This window comes from Notolepis coatsorum (genome assembly GCF_963971535.1).
Source record: "Notolepis coatsorum genome assembly, chromosome: 14".
NCBI lineage: Eukaryota > Metazoa > Chordata > Actinopteri > Aulopiformes > Paralepididae > Notolepis > Notolepis coatsorum.
The window spans coordinates 59,602,437-59,630,312 of NC_140178.1; the positions used below are offsets into that span (position 1 = coordinate 59,602,437).

Genomic DNA, 27,876 nt, shown 5'->3' on the forward strand with positions numbered 1-27,876 from the left:
TGTACTATACTACTATGTCTATATTACTATCTACGATGTATTATGCTACTATGTCTATACTATTATCTACTAGGTACTATACTATGTACTATGCTACTATGTCTATACTACTATGTACTATGCTACTATGTCTGTACTACTATCTACTATCTACTATGTATTATGCTATGATGCCTATATTACTACCTGCTATACTAATATGCTAAAACACACAACAGATATGCATATTCCTCCCTACCGTGTTGTGCTGTCAAGTGATTGCAATAGCCCAGTGTTACTAGAAAAGGCAGTCAATTGTTTTAAAAATAATACAGACTATGAAAACGTCCCTGCCGGTTTATTTCATATAACCTCACTGTGTCTGAACAACACAAATATGACTCAATATTTCAGTTTCTTAAAAAGAGCAACACAAAGATGTAAATGAACAACAATACACAAATAGATCCATCAAAGTTATTCTTATGACAGTTTCCATCAATGGTATACTCAGTAATCCAGTGCATGTTTTTAATGTTCTCAGGAAAAAAAATACAGACAAAAATAACTTAGTGAAAATCATGTAAGAGAATCTCAGTGATGTTACAGTCCCCTGGTTTGAATATTAGTTTGGCCACATGGTGGCGACATATTGTAGGGCTTAGTTGTCATCACCAAAGAAATCCGCTACAGTCCTGTGGATGAATAAGGAAAAGGAACTGTTATTTTCACTTTTACCAAGAGACAGTCAAAATAGCTGATATAAATATGCACCGTGTAATAGGTTTGGGAGGGAAATTGAACTTCAGAAAAAAAAAATATATATATATGTAACGGTTGTCATATCGTCAGCTTAAACTTCAATGCCCCGAGGGAGTTTCGAACCCGTGGTCTGCCGCACCACGGGTCGACAGCACAGACCATGCACTATACCAAGAGGTGAATTCACTGCTTTGCAACATGTCTGTGTCTTTTTAAGGGTGAGAGTGAGTTTAACCCATAGTACCGCTACTCGCCCCAGTCACTTCACAACATCGGAAGTCCATCGTGACTGCGCTTCATGGTACCATCCGTTACATATACAGTATATATATATAATAAAATTAAATAAAATAAGTACTGTTTCACTGTGTCATTTACATGTGAAGAGCCTACAATTTAGTTTGCATCTACATGTTTACTATACAAAGAAGTATCTTCTGGATTAAAATATATATAATATATTTTTGCTTTGATTCAAAACAGAAAAACCATAAGCATCTTTAAATGATAATTCTTCCTCCCAAGATTAGGCTGTACAGCTTTGAAGGGGATCAGGTCTCAATCAATTTAAGAATGACATTGCTATTCCTAATATGCTACACTACACAGACCAATGTATATTTGTGAACATGACCAACTCTACCAAAAACAGAAGTAAGAGAACTGACTTGAAGTTATGTCATGTACAATCTGGAGTATTCATGTTCACAAATTCTTTCATAAAAGGAGGATACTTGTGTCATGTGGAAGTAGAAGTAGAAGTGTCATTCCCATATAGCAAACTGACAACAGTGGATCATTGTTGAAGCATCAATGTAAATAACATTGAATCAACATTGAAATGTAGCTGACATTTAGTTGTCAACATTGACATTGACATTGAATGTTGATTCAATATTGCTTTTAAAACGTAAAAAAGGCCATCAGTTGTCAACATTAATTCAACATTGATTCAACATCGATTCAAAATAGAATTTTCAACCTCAAACAAAACGATGATTCTGATGTAATTTCAAAATTTAATCAATGTCACCTTGCTATAGCCCATTTACTACTGTCTACATCTACAGGTAGTTTCCATTTTCTCCAAACATTTTGCAATGCGTTTGTAATTCCATGGCCATTTTCAAAGGCAATGAGCCTCTTGTGGAGCCCAACAAGCTCAATTAAACTCATGTGTTATAGAGTCCTCATAGTAGCCCTTTCCATGTGGTGACACCACATTTTACTTGACCTTGCTGTAGAAAATGACCTATTGTGGCATCTAGGATAATCACAGTCTCGTGAACTCTACAAGCATAGATTAGAGGTCTAAGGAATGTACATTTTTATTTTATTTTTTTAGAAAGAAGTGCTCACCATTTAATCGCCAAAACAGGCATTTCCCCCCCCCCCTGATTCGACGAACTGAACAAGGCAGGTGTGAAAGCACACTAAAGGAGTGGCATACAATACATTTTGTCTAACTTTATACACACATAGCCTACTGAAAAGGCACTGGGCTGGATAAAGAGACCGAAAAACCTGCACACTTGGAACTGCATTTACACCCCTTTAATTATTGGCGGCATTTCGATCCAATGAATCTGGACCCGATGAAGATCAACACAGGATCGAAACATCGTCAATGAATGAAGGTGCATACATGTAGTTCCAAGTGAGCAGGCTTCATCTTCTTTTACTGATCATGGATTTTTCAATGTAGCCCATAGCTTACTTGTAAATTGATCCAGTCATTTCATCAACAAAGCCACCTAAGAGAGGGGGGAAAAAAGATTATTGTAAGGTGATTATTGATTATTAATTTTAAACTGTCACAAGACAAGAAAATGTAGCTAATTCCAGCATTTTCGTTAGTTAATATTCTCACACCATTCACTTACCGGGCTTGCAGACAGTCTCGCAAACAGGACACACATGGCAGAAATTGCAGGACTATGGAAAGAGGCAAAGTAGGGTGAAACAGCAGTTTAGATAAGGTATTAAATGGGCATTTCACCAATAACACATCTCAACACTATTTTGTTATTTTGTCCCTGGGTTTAATTGGTTGCCCCAACAATAGTCTTGATTAGATATTTAGATACATGTTTTATATATCTATAATTCTATGTTGTTTTTACTTGATTAGATACTCTGATGTTTTGTTTTGAGTTCCTATAAGCCGTATTCATTCTAGTAAGTTCATAAAACAGCTTGATAACTTCTTCCAACAGTGAGGCCCATGCTTATTTTATAAGGACCTATAATTATCAAAGTTCCTCATCCTCCAATGACATCACTGGGGAGGACGAATGCACTCTCAAAAGCCCCCAGTGTCCCAAAGTGTTTCTCCTCTCAGAGGTCTCCTGCATCACTCAGGCTTGCAACCCGTGATATGTTTTAAACTTTTGACACTTGGTCATTAGGCGTGACACACCAATACCACTTTTTCCCTGCCAATACCAATTCTGAATCTCTGAAACTTAAAGGCACCAACATGATGGGAATTGTGCTTAGCGTCTTCTCCAGAGTCAGACAAGAAGATAGATACCAATTTCCTGTCTGTGCGTTCAGTATAAAGCTATTTGGCTGCCAGCTAGCCTAGCTTAGCACAGTATAGGCTTTATATGAGTTTTCTTTAAAAAAAAAGAGAGAATTTCACTTTTATATTTATGATATCCTACAAAAATATGACCTACTCTTATGGAATTAAAATAAATTAGCATGAAATATAACTCAGTGTGAATTTATGAATATGATGATGTGATGATATTTATTATTGAATGAATGAATGAATGAAAAGTTTATTTTTGAACATGTAATTCTCCATTTCCTCCAAACAAATCACGGTATCTTGTTCCGTAAAACCAAACAATCATAACAACAAATTAAAAAAACATTAAAAAAAAAGAAAAAGGAATTATAAACAAAAGGTCAAGAGCAATGTGTTTGGTTAGCAGACATGTCCAAAAAAGGAGTAGAGGGAAGCTAAGCTTATTGATCATAACCCCCTTACATTTATAACCTTTCTGAAAATCCTGTCACTAGTACTTTAGACATGTTGAGCAAAAATGCTCAATACAAATTATAAAAATAATAGCAGCAAATAAATTTTGTTTTCCAAAAACAATATAGTATTTTTCACCCTGTTGATGACAAATCAAATCACATAGGGAGTACATTTCCCACATAGATCTTATGTAATTGTACAGAGCGATTTTTGCTGTCTTGGAAATTGTGTGTGTGTGTGTGTGTGTGTGTGTGTGTGTGTGTGTGTGTGTGTGTGTGTGTGTGTGTGTGTGTGTGTGTGTGTGTGTGTGTGTGTGTGTGTGTGTGTGTGTGTGTGTGTGTGTGTGTGTGTGTGTGTGTGTGTGTGTGTGTCTGTGTGTGTCTGTGTGTGTGTCTGTGTGTTTGTGTGTCGAGGCTACAGCTGCATTGGTGTTTATTGTTTGTTTATTGTTGATTGGCTCACCTTGCAGACAGCACAATGCTCAGCTGTGTCCCCCTCTGTACACGGGCACTTATCACAGCTATCACAGTGCTAAAAGAAAGAGGTCAATGTTACATGGACACTTATCACAACTATCACAGTGCTAAGAGAAAGAGGTCACATTTCCAATCCTGTCAAATTATTGGGCCTTCTGATAGGCGACTTTTAAAAATGGCGATCCATAGATGCCACACAAGACATTTAATGAGAATCAAGTGAACAGCCAGGAGTAAGAAAAAATGGGTTTCGACAAAATAAAAATGGTGGCCATATTGTTATGGAATTGTTACTAGAGTGGTCTACCTCATAACTGATACTAGAGTGGTCTACCTCATAGCTTATACTAGAGTGGTCTACCTCATCATAACTGATACTAGAGTGGTCTACTTTATAACTGATACTAGAAATGGGACTGTAGCCTTTTTCATAGTTCTAATATGTAAATTGTGTTTTTCCTGTTTGAAAAAAGTTTTAGATTTTGTACCACTGGTAATTTCCAACCAGAGGGGTGCATGTGGATAATTTCACTGGATTTCATGCCTCGCTGATGGAAGGGCTTTCTCTTTGTCAGCCCAACCCTGATTTGGATAAGAAGCCAAATAGTTCAGTGAAAAAGTTCCATAGTGCAGGTAACAAGCGGGCAATTTTTGACCTTGAACTTGAGTACTGCATACTTTTTTTGCAAACCAAAACAACATACTTTATACTTATAGCACATGCATGAGCCTAGTCTCTTTTGACAGATGACATTCTGAAGCTTCTGATTCCAGAAAAAAATTTATTCACTTTTAGTGCTAACGTAATAGAGTTACATAGGTCTGAACTTGAGTTGTAAAAAAACTTGTTACTGAAGTTTTTCTGTAGTAGTTAGTAGTCCAGAGGTAGTATTTCCCCAGAAGGTGGTATGGCTTACAAATCCAAACGGAGCCATGTAGTACATATCCAAATTTCATAAAGATCCATTCAGAAATGAGTGATTAGGAGTGATTTTGGTATACTGTGTACAAAGAAAAACTCAGTTTTCTCATAGACTTCAATTCATTCGGCTGTTTTGCTCTTCCTGTTTTCGTGTTTCTTCGTGTTTTTAGTTTTTTTATTTAGATCCCCATGTGGGGTATCATTGGAAAGCCACACTCATTGGTTACAACGATCCACAATCATTTTCGAGATCGGATCTAGATTGACGGAACTACTGCAGCCTGAGTCAGGAGTGGTATTTTGCGGAATACCGTGTACTTTGCACAAGCCTCAAATACCGGCATGTAACTCGAGAACTGCTGAGCGGATTTTGTCGGATTTCGCTATCGACAGGCAACAAATAAGCCTTCAATTCGATATATATATTGTATATGTTTAAACGGCACTTAATTTAAACAAAAAATAAAATTTTAATCCTCTTTTTCTCCGCCTGATTTTCAAAGCTTTTTCTCCCCATCCCAATTTAGTCGTTATGCCAATTCCCCCCCTCCCCTACCTGGTCGTTGTGCGCATGTTCCCCCTACTGGTCGGTACAAGGGAACCCTGAAGTCTACCACATGCTTCCTCCGACACATGCGGAGACAGCCAGCGGCTCTCTTTTCACCTGGCAGCAAGGACTCTCATTGGTGAAGTATAACGCGTGGGAGGTCACGCTGCCTTCACCACTTCCTGCCTTTCGCTGAGCAGGCGCCCAGACCTGACCTGTAGGCGTCGCTGTCCACAACGCCAGATTACCAACCACGACTTCCCTCCCGCTAACTCAGCCAAACGAGTTAGTATGACGATCGGCCCAAACCGCAGGCAATGCTGACTCCGGGAGTCGAGACCGAAGCCTCTTGCATTGGTGACGAGCACAATCTCCGCTACGCCACCCGACCGCCCTTAAAACGGCACTTATTTTGACATATTGTTTTCTAACTTGATTTATGAGCACAGTAAACAGCACGCAGCTATAGTACAGCAGCAGGATTGGTATGCTACAGTGTAGAAAATATTATTAGCACCAACCAATGACAACGCATACAAATGTATATGTAATGCAGTACTTATCTAATTTAAATATAATTCATATTTAATTGCTCTTCCTTCATTAGTATTTCTTTAGGTCTTCATGAGACACATTACAGAACAGGTCAGGAAACAATGTCAAGTTGAACAATGAGTATCATCTTGCTAGAAATGTATACCATTCTGTTATAAGAACTCCCAGCCCAATCTCATTTAAAATATGCAAATAAAGCACTAATCGACCACAGGAAAAAGGTACATAATGTATGTTATGTTATAGCCATATTATGACATATTAAATTAATATGCCCACTAACCTCTACCAGAAAACACAAGTGTGGAGACCCTGCTGGCTTTCTCCATATTTCTTCTAACCGAGGTTAGAACAAGGTACAACACAACGTAGGGAGGAGTGGAAAACTGCAACTCCTCAAGCAAATAAAAGTTTGGCACAGGAGGGAGAGACGGGAGAGACTAGATGCCCTAATATGGTGAACATACCCAGAATGCCCTGCAGTCCAACGAAGACAGAGCCATGTTGGGATGCTTTTAACACATGCTACTACGGTCATAGACACTGTAGACGCAAGCCTGAGACCTGGCGCAGTGCTTACAACAAACTAATACTAACTATGTTAACGGTAAAGCTAACTGTGGCTCAGAAGTCACATAGCAAAACCCATTTACATTAGACAAATGTTGTAGTTGTGGGCGAAGCTTGCATAGTAAAGAAAAAGTACATAATCCGTTTGTAGAGTAGACATGGACTCCTGTAAACTCAATCACCATGCACAGCCAATTCAAATATTACTGCTGGAATTCAGCTGCCAGGAAACAACAAATAACAAATGGGAAGTCTCGAGACCTCAAATCAGCGATGCAATTACATTTTGGGTTTGGCATCGCAAAACGACCATACCCAAAAACGTGTATAAACTGGACAGTAGATTAAAGCTGCTAAAAGAACAGCTAATTGATTGCTTATAACACAAAGGGGAATACTTCTGACCAACTTGTTAAGACTAATCTGAAGACTTTTGTCGGGTAACAACTAGGGGTGGGCGGTATAACGGTTGAACCGGTATAGAAATGCAGGTAATTTCACAAAACGGGCAAATAAGGGGTTACAATTATGAAAATGAATGAGTATTTGATATATATGTTGAGTGAAGTTAATAATGGTATTCATGAAAAAATTCAATTAGAACAATACATGAAAGGTAATGTTTTTATGGCGGTTTTAATGAGTGCCTATTTTTCGGCACTACGGCCCACAACGTGAGTGTTTTTTAGGGAGGCTGAAGGGTTTTAAATGTGATGTTTTACTCTCATGTGTCATTTCACTAGAGCTGGCTAGCATGATTGAGTACCTCTGAATGTGTTGTTAACTTGTTTCACTAGAGCTGGCTAGCACGTCTGAGTACCTCTGAGTGTGTTGTTTCACTACTAGAGAGCTGGCTAGCACGTCTGAGTACCTCTGAGTGTGTTGTTTCACTAGAGAGCTGGCTAGCACGTCTGAGTACCTCTGAGTGTGTTGTTTCACTAGAGAGCTGGCTAGCACGTCTGAGTACCTCTGAATGTGTTGTTACACTAGAGAGCTGGCTAGCACGTCTGAGTACCTCTGAGTGTGTTGTTTCACTAGAGAGCTGGCTAGCACGTCTGAGTACCTCTGAGTGTGTTGTTTCACTAGAGAGCTGGCTAGCACGTCTGAGTACCTCTGAATGTGTTGTTTCACTAGAGAGCTGGCTAGCACGTCTGAGTACCTTTGAGTGTGTTGTTTCACTAGAGAGTTGGCTAGCACGTCTGAGTACCTCTGAGTGTGTTGTTTCACTACTAGAGAGCTGGCTAGCACGTCTGAGTACCTCTGAGTGTGTTGTTTCACTAGAGAGTTGGCTAGCACGTCTGAGTACCTCTGAAGGGAGCATGTCTATGTTCCCCGGGTCCTATGTTCCCCGGGTTCTATGTTCCCCGCTTTGATTGATTGATTGATTGAACATTTTTGACCACCAGCCTTGATTCCAAACTCTAACCTTAACCAGTTCGAAAGAGGGCCTAAGCTTAACCGTTCAAACAAGGCGGACATTAATAATTAATAAAATAATAAAAATGTATAAAATGTTCAATCTATTAATCAATCAAAGCGGGGAACATAGAATCCGGGGAACATAGGACCCGGGGAACATAGGGATGATCCCCCTCTGAATGTGTTGTTTCACTAGAGAGCTGGCTAGCACGTCTGAGTACCTCTGAGTGTGTTGTTTCACTAGAGAGTTGGCTAGCACGTCTGAGTACCTCTGAGTGTGTTGTTTCACTACTAGAGAGCTGGCTAGCACGTCTGAGTACCTCTGAGTGTGTTGTTTCACTAGAGAGTTGGCTAGCACGTCTGAGTACCTCTGAATGTGTTGTTTCACTAGAGAGCTGACTAGCACGTCTGAGTACCTCTGAGTGTGTTGTTTCACTAGAGAGCTGGCTAGCACGTCTGAGTACCTCTGAATGTGTTGTTTCACTAGAGTTGGCTAGCACGTCTGAGTACCTCTGAATGTGTTGTTTCACTAGAGAGCTGGCTAGCACGTCTGAGTACCTCTGAATGTGTTGTTTCACTAGAGAGCTGGCTAGCACGTCTGAGTACCTCTGAATGTGTTGTTTCACTAGAGAGCTGGCTAGCACGTCTGAGTACCTCTGAATGTGTTGTTTCACTAGAGAGCTGGCTAGCACGTCTGAGTACCTCTGAATGTGTTGTTTCACTACTAGAGAGTTGGCTAGCACGTCTGAGGAAAATTAGGAAAAGTACAGCAAGACCTATGATTTCCAGAGCATGAGTATTCAGTCAGTAATATTATAATTAGTGCTGTCAGGCGATTAAAAAAATTAATCTAATTAATTACAGGATTTGTAATTAATTCATCTAATTAATCGCATTTTAATCGCATAACCATTTTAGGCCCGATATTCTATATTCTATAATCATATTTCAAATGGCATGTGTCCGGATGGAAGAATTCAGTACTGTATCTACAAAACCTAATAAATCTTCCATTTATTCATTTGCTTAGCTTTTTCAGGTCTGGTAAATTTTAGCATGGTTGTTACGAAGGATCAGATTAAACCGAATATATATATTTACTACTTGAGATATATTGTATAATATTTGTATATCGTCTGATATCCCTTGTATATTCTTTGTACATATACACGGAATATCCCTTTACCTAGTACAGACCATAATATTTCGTTCTCCTATTGGACAGCGGTCCACTAGGCGCCACGGCCATACCCCCAATGTCTAGTTCAAAGTCACCGCCAAAGACATGCCTGGACATGACCGGCTCTGCGCAAGAATACGAGACAGAAATAAGGCTGGTACTAGATTGTTCACCTAACGTATAAATACGGCGCAGGTGAATACAGAAGTACTGTTACCCAATAAGTTGAAGCCTCACACCACGATACAACGTGCTGTGAAGTGGGCCCGTTTTGCCCCAAAATAGAGCCTTGAGACCGCGTGCGAATTGATAGCTGAAGTATCAGAGTTTAACGCTGTACCGTCGAGTTCGACCTATTCTATTATTTCAGTAATAGTCTATTTATGTATAGTGTATCGTGCGGCTACCGTTCTACAGTGACCAGCATTACCAACGCTTCCTCGTACCAGCTAGTGTGCTTATCCAGGCTGGGCGGCTTAACCTGGTGCCGTCATCCGAGGAGCCCTAGACGAGGACCGTGTGGATATGTACACTGGATAACCTACCCGACGACTACAGAGCCCTTTTCGGCTGGATTATATTTGCTTTGGTCCTGTAGCTGATGGAGCGGAGAATCGTCTACACCCACAATTGTGTGGGATTTACCCTGTGAGGAGCAACGTCGAGCCCGCCTCTAGGACGCCTGAGGCTGGCTAGCTTTCTTCCATGCGGAGCTGCATACCGGAGAATAGCTGTTGTTTGTCTGCGGATCAAGAGATTATTGCACTGTCTCCTGTACCTGGAGTCTCCTTATTCTTCGTTGACCCAGACTTTCGTTACCGACAAATCCTCTCCCCTGCTGGCCTACAACCGGAGGGACCCTACTAGTATCTCCCGCTGCCCTACTAGTGTACCATAGATATAATTCCTAATTCCTAAGATACAGGTGGTATTCATTATCTCCTGCGTAATATTCTAATGGACTTACGCTCTTGACCTATTCATGCACATTCTTCGCCTTACAAGCGCGACTCTAAGTAAAGTAATGTAATATAATATTATTGCTGCTAATAAATATTCTTCTAAACGAGTACTTGTGTGAAACCGTGTTATTGTGGATGTGTTCATCTCATATACCTGTGTACTGTATGGCCAGTAGTAATGTACATAAGACAGTAGTGGTTTAATGATACCATACTTATTCAATACAGTCAGGGAATTGTACCCCTCAGTTACAATTGGTCCTTCGAGCCGGAGGGTAATTAGCGTAATATTAATATAATATTAATATTAACATGGCCAATGATGAACACTCCACAAACGGTTCTCCTAAACTAGATCGCCCGCAGCGCAGACGGCAGCCACCTCATTACCTAGAGGACTACGCTGCCAGTCTACTACCTAGCTTTCTACAGACGTTAAACGCGGAAAAAGCGGATAGTAAAAGTATGTCAAACCCTACCGACCAGGCGACCCCGCCAGTAGAGACCCTAGTGGGTTCTAACGTAACTGACCAAGCTCACGGGGGGGACCAGGAGGGACCTGACATGACTTTACCCCCCGCCAACGTCGACGAGGCAGTCCCCGGAGAGCTCCAGGATAAAGAAAGCCCTCCAGGGACGGAGCCCGACCCACCACCAGAAGAGACGCGCACCCAGGAGATAGACCTCCTCGGAGCGCGACAGGAGAACGGATCTCCAACGAGCACTGCCAGAAGCCGATTACCTCCATCAGTGTCTTCCCCCAGCGAGGCGGACAAGATGCTGGCGCAGGCCTTTATCGCCACCCTGGCAGCCTCCACTGAACGCGATCGACTCCAAGCACAGACACTTAGCGAGCACGAACATTCCTCCATGGAACGAGAACGCTTCCACGCGCAACTCCAAGCGCAAGCCCTTAGTGAACGCGAACACTCTGCGACCCAGCGAGAGCGCTTCCAGGCGCAGCAAAGGAGTGACGACGACCGCATACGCCTGGAGACCAGACGCCTCCAGACGGAAGAGAATATGGAAAGAGACCGCGCCGAAGCCCAGCACGCCGCCGCCGATGCACAGCGCGACGCAGCCCAAGCCCAGCGCGAAGCAGAGCGCGACCTCGCTCACATCAAGCGCGAAGCCGAGCGCGACCGATTACAAGCGCAGATAATGGAGCAACTGATTGCCAGGGCAACCCCCCCTCCCTCCGCACGGGGCTCCAGGGCCTCGTCAAGACAAGGGTCTAGGGCACCCTCCCCTACCCGATCAAGCGACCCTGAGCCCGGCCAACCGAGAGAGCCTATACCCCTCTCCGAACCCCCTCCCCGACCGGTCCATGCGAGACCCAGCAACAGGGAAGAACCGGCCTACGCCGCTGAGAGACTAAATAGAAGATTACAGGATCTAGATGATCTTGCAGAGGAAGAAGAAGAGGGAGAGGAGGAAAGTGAAGCCCAACAGCAGCATTGTACTCCACAGGACCAGGAGGTCCAGTACAGCCCAGACTTTACCCCCGTGGCTCTGCGCTACAGACCCCCGACTCAATTCACGGGTGAGCTTGACGCACGACCAGCCCCGAGGAACAGCACCTGGGTACACGGGCCTTGGTACCCGACAGGTACCAGCCCACCACGACACGTAAGAGGAGACTCGCCTAGGAGGCCTCTCCCCCAACGCTCACCGATGTGCCAGCCATCCATGGCATCGTACCTTGGCACACCGACGTTCCCGGACTTCACACACGAGAACAGAGCACAGTACACAGAGCTACGAATGTGCTTAGAGACAATGATGTCCGATGTACCAGATGAACCGTACAAGTATGCTATCCTACTCAAGCACCTGAAGGTGCCCAGAGCGCACAATATAGCGCTGGCATATTCCACCTCTACTACCCCATACACCGCGGCTCTAGCAGCCCTCGACCAACGTTATGGACGCATATGGGACTACGTAATACAAGAGATAAGGAATATTGACCGCCTACCCCCAGCCACAGACAATCGCTCACTAGATGACCTCTCTATCAAGGTACAATCCCTGGTAGGGATGCTGGGGGCACAGAAGGAAAAGGGTATGCACGAACTGTACGCAAACTCTAATGTTGAGAGAATATTAGAGAAGCTTCCGCCCGCCCGACAAGAGCGCTTCAGGCGGCAAAGAGACCACCGTGATCCTAACGGTCCCGAGCCATCCCTCCTAGACCTAGCCGACTTCCTGGCAAGAGAAGTCAACAGCCTACGATTGGATACGTTCGTGCGGAGCGCACCAAGCTCCAGAGAGGGACCTAGGAGAGCAAACGATGGCCGCAGGCTGGTGACCGTCATGCACCAAGCCGAATCAGTACCGAGCAACAAGAACCACAGTACCCCCTCGATGAAAGAGAAGTGGAAGATTGTATGCCCGTACTGCGAAAAGGAACACTGGCTGTCACACTGTGACACGTTCAAGAAGATGACCGCCGACGAGGTGAGTCAATGGATAAAGTCCAACCGCCGCTGTTACCGATGTGCGCGCAGTCACATGGCAGCCGAGTGCCGCTTAAAGAAGAGGTGTAGTCGGTGTGACGGAGCCCACTTGGACGTTTTACATGACAGTAACAGAAGAAAGCCTGCACCCTCAAGCAGCACAAAGGCAAGTGTTATGTACATTGACCCCGCCAGCAGCGGGGGCGCCCGGGTGCTCTTGAAGGTGGTCCGCGTAACACTGAGTTACGAGGACAAGGTCATGGACACCTACGCCGTCCTTGACGACGGGTCAGAGAAGACCCTTCTCCTCGCGTCCGCTGCGGCCCAGCTGGGGCTGCGGGGGAGCGAAGAAACGATGACGATTCGGACTATAAGAAGAGACCTGAAGACGATCAAGGGCGAGAACGTCTCCTTCACTATCGCAGCAAGCGGGCAGCCAGAGAGACGGTATAGGATCACTAACGCTTTCACCAGCCAAGATATAGGCCTGTCGCAGTACACCTACCCCATCGCCAAGCTGATGGATAAATACGTGCACCTGCGTCAACTACCTATACCGCTCATAGACGGTGCCACCCCGACCCTGCTGATAGGATCCGACCATGCACACCTCATCGTCCCGATGGACCGGGTCCACACTGGGCCCAGAGGCTGTCCAGCAGCAGTCGAGACCCGCCTAGGATGGACACTACAAGGCCCCCTCTCCAGGTCTCCCAACCGAACAGCAGCCACTAGCTGCCTCCACTCCAGAGTGACAGAAGAAGACACCACCCTCCTACAGCACGTCGAGAGGCTATGGACACTAGAGACAATGCCCTTTAAGAACGAAAAGAAACACATTCGTTCCAAGGAAGACATTTATGCTATAGCCCTCCTCGAGAAGGGGACAAAGAGAGTCAAAGTCAACGGAGTGATGAGATACGCAACTCCACTCCTGAGGCGAGAGGGTATGCCTACCTTCCACGCCCCAAAAGAAGCGACGGAGCGGTATCTATCGAACACAGAGCGGCGCCTAGCCAGAGACCCCGCTCAAGCTACTGTGTACCGCGCTGAGATTAACAAGCTAATCACAGCGGGACACATAAAGAAAATTGACATTAAAGAGGCCGATCAGACGACCGAATCATGGTACGTGCCGCACCACAAAGTCCACCACAACGGAGGGAATCGGATTGTGTTTAACTGCAGCTACCAGATCGGATCACAAAATCTGAATAAAGAGCTTTTGCCCGGCCCAACACTCGGCCCCTCTCTACTGGGCGTGTTGCTACGTTTCCGCCAGAACAAGGTGGCCATCAGCGGCGACATCAAAGGGATGTTTCTGCAGGTGCGACTAGTGGAAGAGGACAAGCCCCTGCTGCGGTTCTTATGGAGAGAGAGGATCGAGGATGAGCAACCATCCATCTATCAATGGGAAGTCCTCCCTTTCGGAACCACATGCAGCCCATGCTGTGCTACGTTCGCACTGCAAAAACACGTCGCAGAAGACCCAGCAGCTGATGAAGAGGTCCGACAAAGTGTAGGAAATAGTTTCTACGTGGACAACTGTCTGCAAAGCGTCTCGACGCCAGAAGAAGCCGAGGCCCTCCTACTCAAGCTCCGTGCCTCCCTGATCAAAGGCGGCTTTGATCTCCGGCAGTGGGCCAGCAGCGACCCTCAAGTATTGCGCAGCCTCTCCCCAGAGGACAAGGCAGCAAGCAGCGAGACCTGGATGGCGACCATCCCAGGAGAAGCCCAAGAAATGACATTAGGACTAGTCTGGCGCTTCAAAACAGACTCGCTCCATTATAAACACACACCCCTGACCAAGGAGCAGGGAAGGTCGACTTCACTACCGACCACAAGACGGAGTGTATACAGAACACTCGACAGACAATATGACCCGTTTGGATGTATTCTACCTTACACCACCAGGGCAAAAATGATTGTGCGAGCGCTATGGGACAAGGACCAGGGCTGGGACGACCCCATACCCAAACACCTTGCCTCCACATGGAGAGAGTGGGAGACAGAACTCAGCTCGCTCCCAGGTGTCAACATACGCCGCAGCTACTTCCCACCCACAATGAGGCCGGAGACGTGTCAGATAGACCTGCACGTCTTCAGCGACGCCTCCGAAGTAGCCTACGGTTCGGTGGCCTACCTGCGGGCCCGAGAGGAGGGAGGAGAAATACATACTGCCTTCATCCTGGCTCGCTCAAGAATAGCCCCCCGCAAGCAACAATCTATCCCGCGTCTAGAGCTCTGCGCAGCCCTAGCAGGAGCGCAACTCGCCACGTTAATCCAACGTGAACTCACCATCCCGGTGCAAAGAACAATCCTGTGGTCAGACTCCATGACCGTACTCACATGGATCCAGTCCGATTCGTGTAGATACAAGGTCTTCGTGGGAGTCAGAATCACAGAGATCCAAGAGTTAACAGAAGCAGCATGCTGGAGGTATGTGGACACAAAACAGAACCCAGCTGACGTCATCACACGGGAATGTCCCTGGATGACCTCACCCGTCACAATCTCTATAGTGACGGTCCCGAGTTCCTCAAGCTCCCGGAAGAAGAGTGGCCTACACCCACCCCACGGGAGGCGAGTGAAGAGGAGGCAGAGAAGAAGAAATCTATGTTCTGTGGGTTGACACACACACTCGTCCCCACAGATCCCAACATAGACGACTGCCCCACCCTTGAGAGTGCGCAGTTAAAGACATTCCTGTGGCACCACCCAGAGGTTCCGTCCACTACTGACATTACTGCAGCTAACTACGAAGAAGCAGAACTCCTTCTGCTACAGCGAGCCCAAAGAGACTCGTTCCCCGACGAGCTAGACTGTCTGCAGGGATCAAAGCCAGTCCCGTCAGACAGCAGACTGCTCCACTTGGCCCCTGAGAGCGACGCCCATAATCTCATCAGAGTGGGTGGTCGTCTGAGGAGAGCCCCAGACTTACCGGATGACGTCAAGTACCCGATAGTCTTAAACAGCCGACACAAGGTCACAGAGCTCATCATAAAGAAATACGACGAGGACGTGCACCACGCCGGGGCAGAGAGAGTCTTCGCGGAGATCAGACGTCGCTATTGGATACTGCAAGGAAGAGAAGCAGTACGACGCTTCCAGCGGACTTGTCTAGACTGTCGCAAATGGCGAGCACAGCCCAGTATACCCAGGATGGCTGACCTACCCCCCTGTCGCCTCCGACTCGGCGACAAGCCCTTTCACTCCACCGGTATGGACTGTTTCGGCCCGCTGTATGTAAAGAAAGGAAGAGGGACGGAGAAGCGGTGGGGTATTGTATTCAAATGCATGACCACCCGAGCGATACACATAGAACTCCTTCCAACCATGAGTACGGACTCATTCCTTATGGCCTTCCGGAGATTCACATCGCGGAAAGGAAAACCGTCTATATTATTGTCTGATCACGGGACAAACTTCAAAGGCGGAGAAAGAGAGCTGAGAGAGAGCTTCCAAGCTATGGGCCCAGAACTTAAGACCCACCTCGCTCCATCTCAGATTGATTTCCAGTTTAACCCCCCGAATGCACCTCACTTCGGTGGAACTTGGGAACGAGAAGTACGTTCAATAAAGACAGCCCTGTACGCCGTGCTTGGGGCCCAGACCGTGGCGGAAGAAGTCCTCACGACAGTCCTCACGGAGATCGAGGGAGTATTGAACTCAAAGCCCCTCGGTTACGTCTCAAGTGATGTAGCAGATGTCGACCCAGTCACCCCCAACACTCTCTTGATGGGGCGGCTGGACCCCGCGCTACCACAGATAGTGTACAGGCCTGAAGAAGCGAACGGCCGAAGAATGTGGAGGTACAGTCAAGTATTGGCTGACAAGTTTTGGAACAGTTTCCTCCTCCACTATCTACCGTCTCTACAGACCCGCCAGAAATGGGTGAAAGAAAGAGACAATTTGACGGAAGGTACAGTCGTCATGATTATCGACCAGTCACTACCCCGAGCTATGTGGCTGGCCGGCCGCGTAAGCAAAGTGATCACTGGTGCCGACGGAAAGGTCAGAGCGGCAGAAGTGCTCGCCCAAGGGCGGACATACACCCGGCCCGTGGCGAGGCTGATAGAGTTGCCAAGGCTCCCCGACTCTCTCGATGACGACCCCCCGACTTTGTGAACTGCCCTACCCTCACAACGGACATTGAGTAGTGGACAGTGCGGTTAATCTGTCTCTGCTTATCTAATTAGGTGCGGACTAATTAGGAGGCGGCTGTTACGAAGGATCAGATTAAACCGAATATATATATTTACTACTTGAGATATATTGTATAATATTTATATATCGTCTGATATCCCTTGTATATTCTTTGTACATATACACGGAATATCCCTTTACCTAGTACAGACCATAATATTTCGTTCTCCTATTGGACAGCGGTCCACTAGGCGCCACGGCCATACCCCCAATGTCTAGTTCAAAGTCACCGCCAAAGACATGCCTGGACATGACCGGCTCTGCGCAAGAATACGAGACAGAAATAAGGCTGGTGCTAGATTGTTCACCTAACGTATAAATACGGCGCAGGTGAATACAGAAGTACTGTTACCCAATAAGTTGAAGCCTCACACCACGATACAACGTGCTGTGAAGTGGGCCCGTTTTGCCCCAAAATAGAGCCTTGAGACCGCGTGCGAATTGATAGCTGAAGTATCAGAGTTTAACGCTGTACCGTCGAGTTCGACCTATTCTATTATTTCAGTAATAGTCTATTTATGTATAGTGTATCGTGCGGCTACCGTTCTACAGTGACCAGCATTACCAACGCTTCCTCGTACCAGCTAGTGTGCTTATCCAGGCTGGGTGGCTTAACCTGGTGCCGTCATCCGAGGAGCCCTAGACGAGGACCGTGTGGATATGTACACTGGATAACCTACCCGACGACTACAGAGCCCTTTTCGGCTGGATTATATTTGCTTTGGTCCTGTAGCTGATGGAGCGGAGAATCGTCTACACCCACAATTGTGTGGGATTTACCCTGTGAGGAGCAACGTCGAGCCCGCCTCTAGGACGCCTGAGGCTGGCTAGCTTTCTTCCATGCGGAGCTGCATACCGGAGAATAGCTGTTGTTCGTCTGCGGATCAAGAGATTATTGCACTGTCTCCTGTACCTGGAGTCTCCTTATTCTTCGTTGACCCAGACTTTCGTTACCGACAAATCCTCTCCCCTGCTGGCCTACAACCGGAGGGACCCTACTAGTATCTCCCGCTGCCCTACTAGTTGAGAGAAAACGGTGCTTTTTCAATGTATGTGATGTATAGATTGGGGAGAGATGACCACAGCTAAAATGGTAGATCGAAATGTGCATGGAAGCAGGAGACGGTGATAGAACGGTGGTGGAACCAGTGGTTTCACAGGCACAGGCCGCGTCAGCAAGGGTTTTGTTATGAATTCCTTAGAAGAACATCTGAGATTAGAGTTTACTGTCTCCCAGGACAGGAGGGAGAGAGGTTCATCTTAATGAAACGTGAGTTTATTAGTGTTAAAGGTTATGCAGTTGTCATGACAACACGTCACATGACAACCAGAATGCGGGGCCGTCGTTGCGACGACGAACATCTATAAGTCGAACGGTGTTTCCGGGTGTTGAGCAGACTAAAATCTGACTGAGACTAAGAGGGAAGAAACCAGAAGAGACTCTCTCCTCTCGACGAGAGAGAGGGGGGGGGGGGGGGGGGGGAGAATGGCACATCACCAGTAGCTTCGGCTACCACGAGGATGGTTTTAGGCTAACGAACAGGCCTGAACACTATTGGACTGAACAGCAAAAGGACGATAATATGAACACACCGAAAGATCATTAGAAATATACTCTTCAAGGACAATACAATCTGTTAACATCTGAGCTGAGGTTTCTGTTTAGAGAAATAAAACCATGCTTTTCCTTGTAAGGTATTTCACGTTGTCGAAGTGTCGAATTCTTACGGAGGTGGGGAAGTATTATGGTTTACGGATTGCACTAACGGGGGGGAGATAAGGATCTTATCTACCAGTATCGGAGACGTCAGGACCATTAAAAGTACACAACGCAGAGGAATTGGATGGAGAGCCAAACAGACGAAGACGTGATACTGGCCAGTTTGATCAGAATCTTACAGTGTACCATAGATATAATTCCTAATTCCTAAGATACAGGTGGTATTCATTATCTCCTGCGTAATATTCTAATGGACTTACGCTCTTGACCTATTCATGCACATTCTTCGCCTTACAAGCGCGACTCTAAGTAAAGTAATGTAATATAATATTATTGCTGCTAATAAATATTCTTCTAAACGAGTACTTGTGTGAAACCGTGTTATTGTGGATGTTCATCTCATATACCTGTGTACTGTATGGCCAGTAGTAATGTACATAAGACAGTAGTGGTTTAATGATACCATACTTATTCAATACAGTCAGGGAATTGTACCCTGGTGTTATTCACAGTTAAAGATACTTTTTTTATTGATATTCTCATTTGGTTCATTACAATTTACTCAAGCCTAGTAACATACACAGTATTTCTGACACTGGGAATACACTCCCTGAGATCCATAAATGTCCCTAGAATCAGATACCAAGAACATGCAAATTGACCATATTAAAAAAAAAGTCTGTAAATGTGTATTCTACATTCTTATTGAATGAATGAGATAAAAAAATATACTTTTTTTTTAATTAATTTTTAGTTAATTTTCATAACGCGATAATTTGCTGTGTAATTAATTAATCTAATTAACGCAATAAACTGACAGCCCTAATTATAATTATAATATATACTGTAAATATATAAAATAGATGTAACATTTATATAACAATTTTATGAGGTGTATAATGTACATTCCTATCAGCCTAATTACAATTGACCTATAATGGTACGGTCAGTCCATCCAGCTTCGCTTCAGCAGTGTCACCACCACAACACTGCAGCCAGTGAAGCATTGTATATCACTTCTTTCACAGCTTACTAGCATTTATTTTTTACTCAGCCCAAATTGAAGTTTGAGATTAAAACATTATATGTTTATGGTATACACCTTATGACGAATTCTCCATCCCACACATCCTAGGACTATTACAAAACTATATTTCTTAATCAGACCTACCTCACAGAATTCACAAACTGAACACAGGGAGCCTTCGTGATATGGACCCTCATCATCATTGTTGTCGTCGTCATCGTCCTCGTCGTCCTCGTCATCCTCGTCATCCTCGTCATCCTCGTCGTCCTCGTCGTCCACGTCATCATCAGCAACAACATCATCATCATCATCATTGTCATCATCGTCGTCATCATCATTGTTGTCATCATCATCGTCGTCGTCGTCGTCGTCGTCGTCATCATCGTCATCAGCGACAACATCGTCGTCGTCGTCATCATCATCGTCATCAGCGACAACATCGCCGGCGTCATCATCATCATCCTCATCATCATCGGTGTCATCGCCGTCATCATCATCGTTGTCATCATCGGTGTCATCGTCGTCATCATCATCGTTGTCATCATCGTTGTCATCGTCGGCATCATCGTCGTCATCATCATCATCATTGTTGTCATCATCATCATCGTCATCATCGGCATCATCGTCATCATCGTCATCGTCGTCATCATCGTCATCATCAGCAACAACATCAGTGGCATCATCATCATCATCATCATCATCATCGTCGTCGTCATTGTCATCGTCATCGTTGTCATCGTCATCGTTGTCATCATCATCGTCGGCATCATCATCGCCATCATCATCGCCATCATCGTCATCATCATCATCAGCTACAAGATATATTGTTGATCATAAATAATTGTCTATCAGTGCTTTTTATGTAGATCTATGTAGCAAATTTCAAAAAAACTAAAATTTGGAAAAATAAGAAAATCTAATCTAAAAGAAACCTCCACAGATATTGCTCTATCCCAAGACATCCATCATTTATAAACAAGGGCCTGCAAAATATACCATTGCACTAATATTATCAGCTAATATTGTTTTTTCATATATTGCACCAAAAAACCTAAAATATACTATAAAATATTAAATTATAATTCAGCATTCGTTGAGATATTCAAACACCTACACTTGATGATGATGAAAAGAACAACTATTAAAACATTTTGTTTTATTTGGGTCTCGAGGGCTATTATCTGGTGTATATAGATTCATAATTTTATTTGGGTCTCGAGAGCTATTATCTTGTGTATATAGATTCATCATTTTATTTGGGCCTCGAGAGCTATTATCTGGTGTATATAGATTCATCATTTTATTTGGGTCTCGAGGGCTATTATCTGGTGTATATAGATTAATTCCTTCGGATGAGACGCTAAACCAAGGTCCTGACTGAATCTCGTCGTTAAAGAACCCAGGACGCATATCCCAAAGAGTAGGGGGTTCCCCAATGTTCCTGGCCAAATTCTCAATCAGTTTCTGACATCAAGGCCACCTAATCATCCCTTCCCCTTAATTGGCTGATATCAATCCCTGTCTCCTGAGCCGTTCAGCCATTGTGTAGTGTGATGTGTGCCTGGTGCCATGTATGGTAGCCATTGAGCCTGCGTAGGTTGGGTGCTATCCAGTGGTGGTGAAGGAGGCAATTTCCACCCTAGGTTGTAAAGCACTTTGAGTCTGAAAAAGTGCTATATAAATTATTTATTATTATTATTAATTAGTTATTATTATAATTGTATTTGAATACATTTTTATTTGAATATATGGTGTATATAGATTCATAATTTTATTTGGGTCTCGAGGGCTGTTATCTGGTGTAAATAGATTCATCATTATATGGGTCTCAAGGGCTATTATCTGGTGTAAATAGATTCATCATTATATGGGTCTTGAGGGCTATTATCTGGTTTATATAGAATTATCATTTTATTTGGGTCTCAAGGGCTATTGTCTGGTGTATATAGATTAATAATTGTATTTGTGTCTCAAGGGCTATTATCTGGTGTATATAGATTCATCATTATATGGGTCTTGAGGGCTATTATCTGGTGTATATCGATTTATCATTTTGAATTTTGAAATGTGGACATGTACTACACAAAACTTCAGGCTATTGACCCAGGGTGTTTTTCAGCCATACCAATTTTTGAATATACTTTTGGAAAGTACTACAGAAAACGTGAGTAACAAGTTTTTCTACAACTCAAGTTCAGACCTATGTTACTCTATTTCATTAGCACTAAAAGTGAATTCCCTTTATTGTATCAGACACTTCAGAATGTTATCTTTCAAACGAGACCAGGCTCATGCATGTGCTATAAGTATATAGTATTTTGGTTTGCAAAAAAGTATGCAGTCCTCAAGTTCATGTTAAAGAATTGCCACTTTTGGGGGCACCAGTTATATGAAGGTAATGCCTTGTGTGTGTTTTATTATTAAATACTTTTTTTTATTTTGATCTGAATGTTTCTTCCATTCATTGGTTGTTTTATTCCTTTTTTCATTGTTTTTATTCATTTTTCTTTCTTTTATCTGTATCTCCTTTCATGTAGCACTTTGAGATTGTCACAAATATAAAGTGCGTTACAAATGTAATTTATTATTAGTATTATTGTCTCAAGGGCTATTTGGATCTGGTTATTATCTGGTGTATATAGATTAATAATTTTATTTGGGTCTCGAGGGTTATTATGTGGTGCATATAGATTCATCATATTATTTGGGTCTCGATGGCTATTATCTAGTCAGTGTATAGATTAATAATTGTATATGGGTCTCGAGGGCTATTATCTGGTGTAAATAGGTTTCATTTTATTTGAATAAAATATGTATCAAGGGCTATTTGGTGTTTTATCTGGTTATTATCTGGTGTGTATAGATTAGATTCATAACTTTATTTGGGTCTCGAGGGCTATTATCTGGTGTATATAGATTCATCATTTTATTTGGGTCTCGAGGGCTATTATGTGGTGCATATAGACTCATCATATTATTTGGGTCTCGGGGCTATTATCTCGTGTACAGTATATAGATTCATTATTTTATTTGGGTCTCGATGGCTATTATGTTGTATAGATTCATGTAACAGGATTACAGTCAAATTAGCAAAACGTAGTAACTGTAATCTGATTACAAAGATTACATGCCCTGAAAAAAGTGATTACTTTTAAAGGTAGAATCTATAATGCCTCCAAAGAGCCCTGCTTGGTGCACTTTGTTTAAATTTTTGTTTTGGTCTGATGTATGGGTTGGAGTTGAGTGGGGATATTTTATAGTAACGTATACTGTGAATTTCTCCAGACTTCTCTTCTGAGGAGTGACCAACAATAGCAACCAATCTCCTATACCCACTCAACACTAATCCACACACCAGGACAAAACTAATTATTTAAACAAAGTGCAATACCAAGAGGAGCGCTTTTGCCTAGAGGTTGCTGTTTGATGGCATTACAGATTCTACCTTTAAGCAAAGATGGTTTACTCAGAAACATGTTTGAGGGTTAAGAAGGAATTATGAATGGGCAAAAACAACATTATACTCATCTTTAAAGGGGCACGCCAACATTATAGGAAATGGGTTTACGGTCTTCTCCAGAAGCAGACAAGACGATATATACCTACATTTCCTTTATGTGCGTTCAGTAGAAACCTATCCGGGCAAGCTAGCCTAACTTAGCACAAATGAATGAACGCATTTCCAATAATGTTGGTTTTGCCCATTCATGCCCATAATGCCTTCTTAACCATTGAACATGTTTCTGAGCAAACTACCTTTTCTTGAAGGTAGAATCTGTAATGCCATCAAGCAGCGAACAGGATTGGTGTGTTCCTTTAAATTATGAATATATGAAATGGAGGTGGATCATTTAAATTACAATCTACATTTGAATAAATTGTCCATTACCTTCATATTGAAAGGAATTTGGAGGCAAAGTTATCCTAAAGTGCAATTCTAAATGTAACCTTCCCAACACTGACTAGAATGATGACTTATGTTAAGTAAGAATACATTTTAGTGGTCAAACAGCAGCCATTGTGGCAACTACACACACCAAAACGCAGACATGCATTCACACAATGAAATGGAGTGTGTATAGAGCATGCTAAGTGTACGGTATTAAAGGAACACGCCAACTTTTGGGGAAATTAGCTTATTTGCCATCTACCCTGGAGTTAGACAAGCGGATACATACCCTTTTCTTCTCTGTGCATGCATTAGGCTTAGGGAACAGCCGCACCGTTAGCCTAGCTTAGCGTCATTCACTGGAAGTAGGTGTGCCAGTGTAGCCTAGTTCCCAACAGTCACGAAATACACTCCAAATACAACTCCAAAACGTTCCTGTAAACATGTTGTGACCTGTGTATTTACCATGTGGAGAAATAAAAAGTAGATATATACTCGGATTTCTTTCTTTTTTTGGAATCCAACCGGCCACAGGTAAGAGCAATTTGACGTACATTTCTGCTTGATCGTGCAAGGGTTTCATAGCCATCCCCCTGCTCAGCCTATGTTGTGGTAATAACGAATGCCGTTATTGGTAATCAATAATCAGAAACGCCCCCCCTTTCATGCATTCATGATGGAACATAATACCGATCATATGCATTTGGATTTTTAACTCTAGCTTGTGTAGGGACGAAACGCCGCAATCGATTTAACGTTATTAGCTTAGCGCCTTATAAATATTCACCACGGTATAAAACGGGAACGTATTGATGAAAAAATTATTTCTTTATGGCATATTGAACGGAAGGTTCATACTGTCAATTAGGGGTGTAACGGTACACAAAAACCACGTTACGGTACGTACCTCGGTTTTGAAGTCATGGTTCAGTACGGGTTTTCGGTACAGTGTGGGGAAGTTTGGCTTTTGTTCCACTCAGGGGTGATGTAGTGTGCAGTAACTAATTGTACTTGTAGGGCTGTCAACGAATATTCTATATTGAAATTAATAATCAACTTGTAAAAAATAATAATAATTATTATTATTATTATATTAGATTGTGAAAAAAACAGCCCCCGGTGGGCGGTCGTTAGTGGTTAACATATCGTTGTATTCGTTCGGTACACTACACAGCCGTTCGGTACGGTACGGTACACACTGAAACGGTTCAGTTCGGTATGGATATGCGTACCTTTACACCCATTGTCAATTGACAATGACATTGGATCCATAGCTATAATATAAAATATAGATTTAGCTCTACAAACAACGTGACGTACAGTGAACGTTTGTAATGGAAAGGTGGCCTTCCTAGAGTGGGGCCCATCTAATGGCTGGCCGGGAATGTGTTAACAAATACTCACAGGTGCATAAAAACGATTGAAGGCCAAGATTACTGGTCCCCACACAAGTGACAGTTATACACTCAGCATAACATGACGTCTTAGATATTCACATAACTCTCTTTAAAATGAACAATAACGTACTGCACTAAAAAAAAAACTAGAATTAGCCACATTCAGCTACCCAAGCATTTTTCACTTCACACCAACAAATATACATCATGCTGTTTATGATCAATTGATTTATTTCATGATTGAAAGGTTAAAGGTTAAAGAGATATAGTCAGTGAGGGTTGTTCCAACACAAGGGGTTTTCACAATCAACAGAAAAGAGTCAAACGAAACGAAACAAAAGGAAAACAAAACTAAACAGACCAGATCTCTTCATGCAGAATCAGAACATTAATCTCTTGACAGTTTTGTTTTACATCCACAAACAATAAACAGAGATGTTTCTCTCTTTTTCCAAAGACTCTCTTTCCCCAAAAAAAATCTGAAAGAGTGTACACACAAATCAACTTTTGTAAACATGTTTTAATAATTACCTGGAATTATACAGGTTAATATCTGTTTAACTTTGATGTGCACATTATTCCAATTATTAAAAGTGAGAGGAAAATATCAAAATAGTTGCAAACATTGATTAAGAACATAATTTATTTTGTGCATTATTTCAAAAAACCATACAGGAGTTTCAGAATCTTTCAGGATTTCAAATAATTATTACAAAGGGCTCAAGGTTACATTGGTAGATGTTGCCATCATTAACCTATAATCAACAGATTTATAAATACAGAAACCAGGCTTGTAAAATACATTGTTTGTTAAAAACCTTTCAATCAGACATTGGCATGAATGCTCCACAGAGAAAGAAAGAGATTGAGAAATATGGAGAAAGAGAGAAACTGTTGGTACTCTAGGCTCCCGAATCAGGTACATTCAGTGGCCCTCCTGTGCCTCCCCTCGTCGCTCTAGTTTCCCTCTGCCTGTCATGCTAATTAAGCCCCCTCTCTATATCACTGTCTCTCTTTCTTTCTCCGCAGTTTCACATGGAGACACAAATGCAGGTCAGTCCGGTGGACGAATCCTTCTTTCAAACCGAAACACAAATCAAAAGATCTCAAAGCTAAGACCCCATGACGACTGACTTCCGATACAGGCTTGGTTTGTGTGAAATTGGCCTTTTTGTTCTTTTGCTCGCTCTCTCAAAATCAATGTCTCTGCAGTCCTCAAGTTCATATCTAGTGTACTGTACGAAGGACTTCAGACAGTTGGACTTCAGACGGGCCAGTTCAATTTCCCCAGAGTGCTCATAACTCTATTTAAGCAGGGAAAAGAACACACACAGAGTCAGAGACAGCAGTGGGATAAGGAACAGCTTAAATAGGTTGTGGAGGGGGGGCTTCTAAAAGACCTGGCTAATTGGGCTCTCATTCAAACATCAAACTAAAGTGACAGGCTGAGCTCAGAGCGGACAAGGAGAGGTTCAATGAGGTTTTGGGAGACTTGATGAGAGGGGAGGGGCTAAGGTGTCACATAGCTCCTCCCCTCTCGCATGCTCTCCTGTAATAGGTCCAGACAGAGGGAGATGAGGGGGTGCATGAGGACACACGCTCAGCTTAGTGACAGATAGGGAAAAATGGGTGAAGAGCAGCATTATTCAACATGACTTACCATCATGATCGTCATCATCGTCATCATCATCATCATCATCATCATCGTCGTCCTCGTCATCGTCATCATCGCCGTCATCGTCATCATCATCGTCATCATCGTCGCCATCATCGTCGTCGTCGTCATCATCGTCATCATCGTCGTCATCATTGTCATTGTCGTCATCATCATCATCGTCGTCATCATCATCGTCGTTGTCATCATCATCGTCATCATCATCATTATCATCATCGTCATCATCATCATCATCGTCATCGTCATCATCGTCATCGTCGTCATCGGCATCGTCGTCGTCATCATCATCGTCGCCATCGTCGTCAGCGAACAGGCCCTCCTCACGGGCGAGTGGCAGGTCTTGTGCCTTAACGCCAGGAGCCATTGGGGTTTGGAACGAGCATAGCAGGGTCAGCAGAAGAGCCAAGATCCAGGTCTTAAAAGAGGCCATGTTTAATCTGGCCAATTAGGAATTAATAGTCAGTGCAGGAAGTCCAGCCTGTACCGACACCTCTGGAGCTTGTTGCCTACCTGTATCCCCACACACACACACACACACGTGCTCGTCTAACTCACACACAATCGCACTCACACAACCTCAGGAAGACTGCTAAGGGAATGGACCTTGGTTATAAATAAGCACATGTGTTAAGCGATGTCCAGTGTCCAGGGGATATTCCAAGTAGAAATCCAGACACTTGTTTCCAACTCCTGGCGGACCAAAAGATCCCTGGAAAAAAATCAATAAAAAAAGCAGGTGTCCTCCTTTTGGAAAGTGTGACCGGAACAGGACAACAGTGTCCTTTACTCCAGCTGGTGATTGTGTGGTGAGTTTAAGACTGCAGTAAAAAGCTCCGTTTGAGGAGACCCTGTCGGCAACTGGGCAACGTCCGAGACACAGAGAGCACTAATGTGAGACGCACAGAAAAAGAGTGAGACCAACCTTGGGGGTAAGATGAGAAGAAAGGGGGGCAGTCAGCCTGACTGACAGGGGCAAATGCTGGTGGGCATGCCCGTACTATCCATGAGTTAATGAACAAGGAGGAGATGGGTGGGGGGGCATTGGGTGGGGATGTTGGTGGTGGGGTAAGTAAGGAGTGGAGCATACTGCTTGCTTTTCTACCGTCATCAAATGTTCAAGTTTAACTTTAGAGGGGGAC

At 43.6% G+C, this 27,876-nt stretch overlaps 1 protein-coding gene across 1 annotated transcript; it reads right to left on the reverse strand.

The window, feature by feature from the left end:
* Positions 1 to 322: 322 nt before the first annotated feature.
* On the reverse strand, positions 323 to 27,656 carry LOC311240896 (uncharacterized protein). Its single transcript, XM_084329505.1, has 6 exons — positions 26,723 to 27,656; positions 19,921 to 20,588; positions 4,196 to 4,264; positions 2,625 to 2,676; positions 2,459 to 2,495; positions 323 to 674 (listed from the first exon to the last, which is right to left on the reverse strand). Exons 1-6 carry the CDS (start codon positions 27,165 to 27,167, stop codon positions 641 to 643), a joined length of 1,305 nt encoding a protein of 434 aa, XP_084185631.1. The 5' UTR covers positions 27,168 to 27,656; the 3' UTR covers positions 323 to 640.
* Between the last annotated feature and the right edge of the window lie 220 nt (positions 27,657 to 27,876).

What these genes read in the sequence shown, in the direction of transcription:
- LOC311240896 (XM_084329505.1), bottom strand. Translation starts at nt 27,167, where the DNA reads ATGGCCTCTTTTAAGACCTGGATCTTGGCTCTTCTGCTGACCCTGCTA. An exon ending in CGATGATGACGATCATGATG is followed by an intron (nt 20,589 to 26,722) that starts GTAAGTCATGTT and finishes TATATCTTGTAG; the next exon opens with CTGATGATGATGATGACGAT. An exon ending in AGCATTGTGCTGTCTGCAAG is followed by an intron (nt 2,677 to 4,195) that starts GTGAGCCAATCA and finishes CTCTTTCCATAG; the next exon opens with TCCTGCAATTTCTGCCATGT.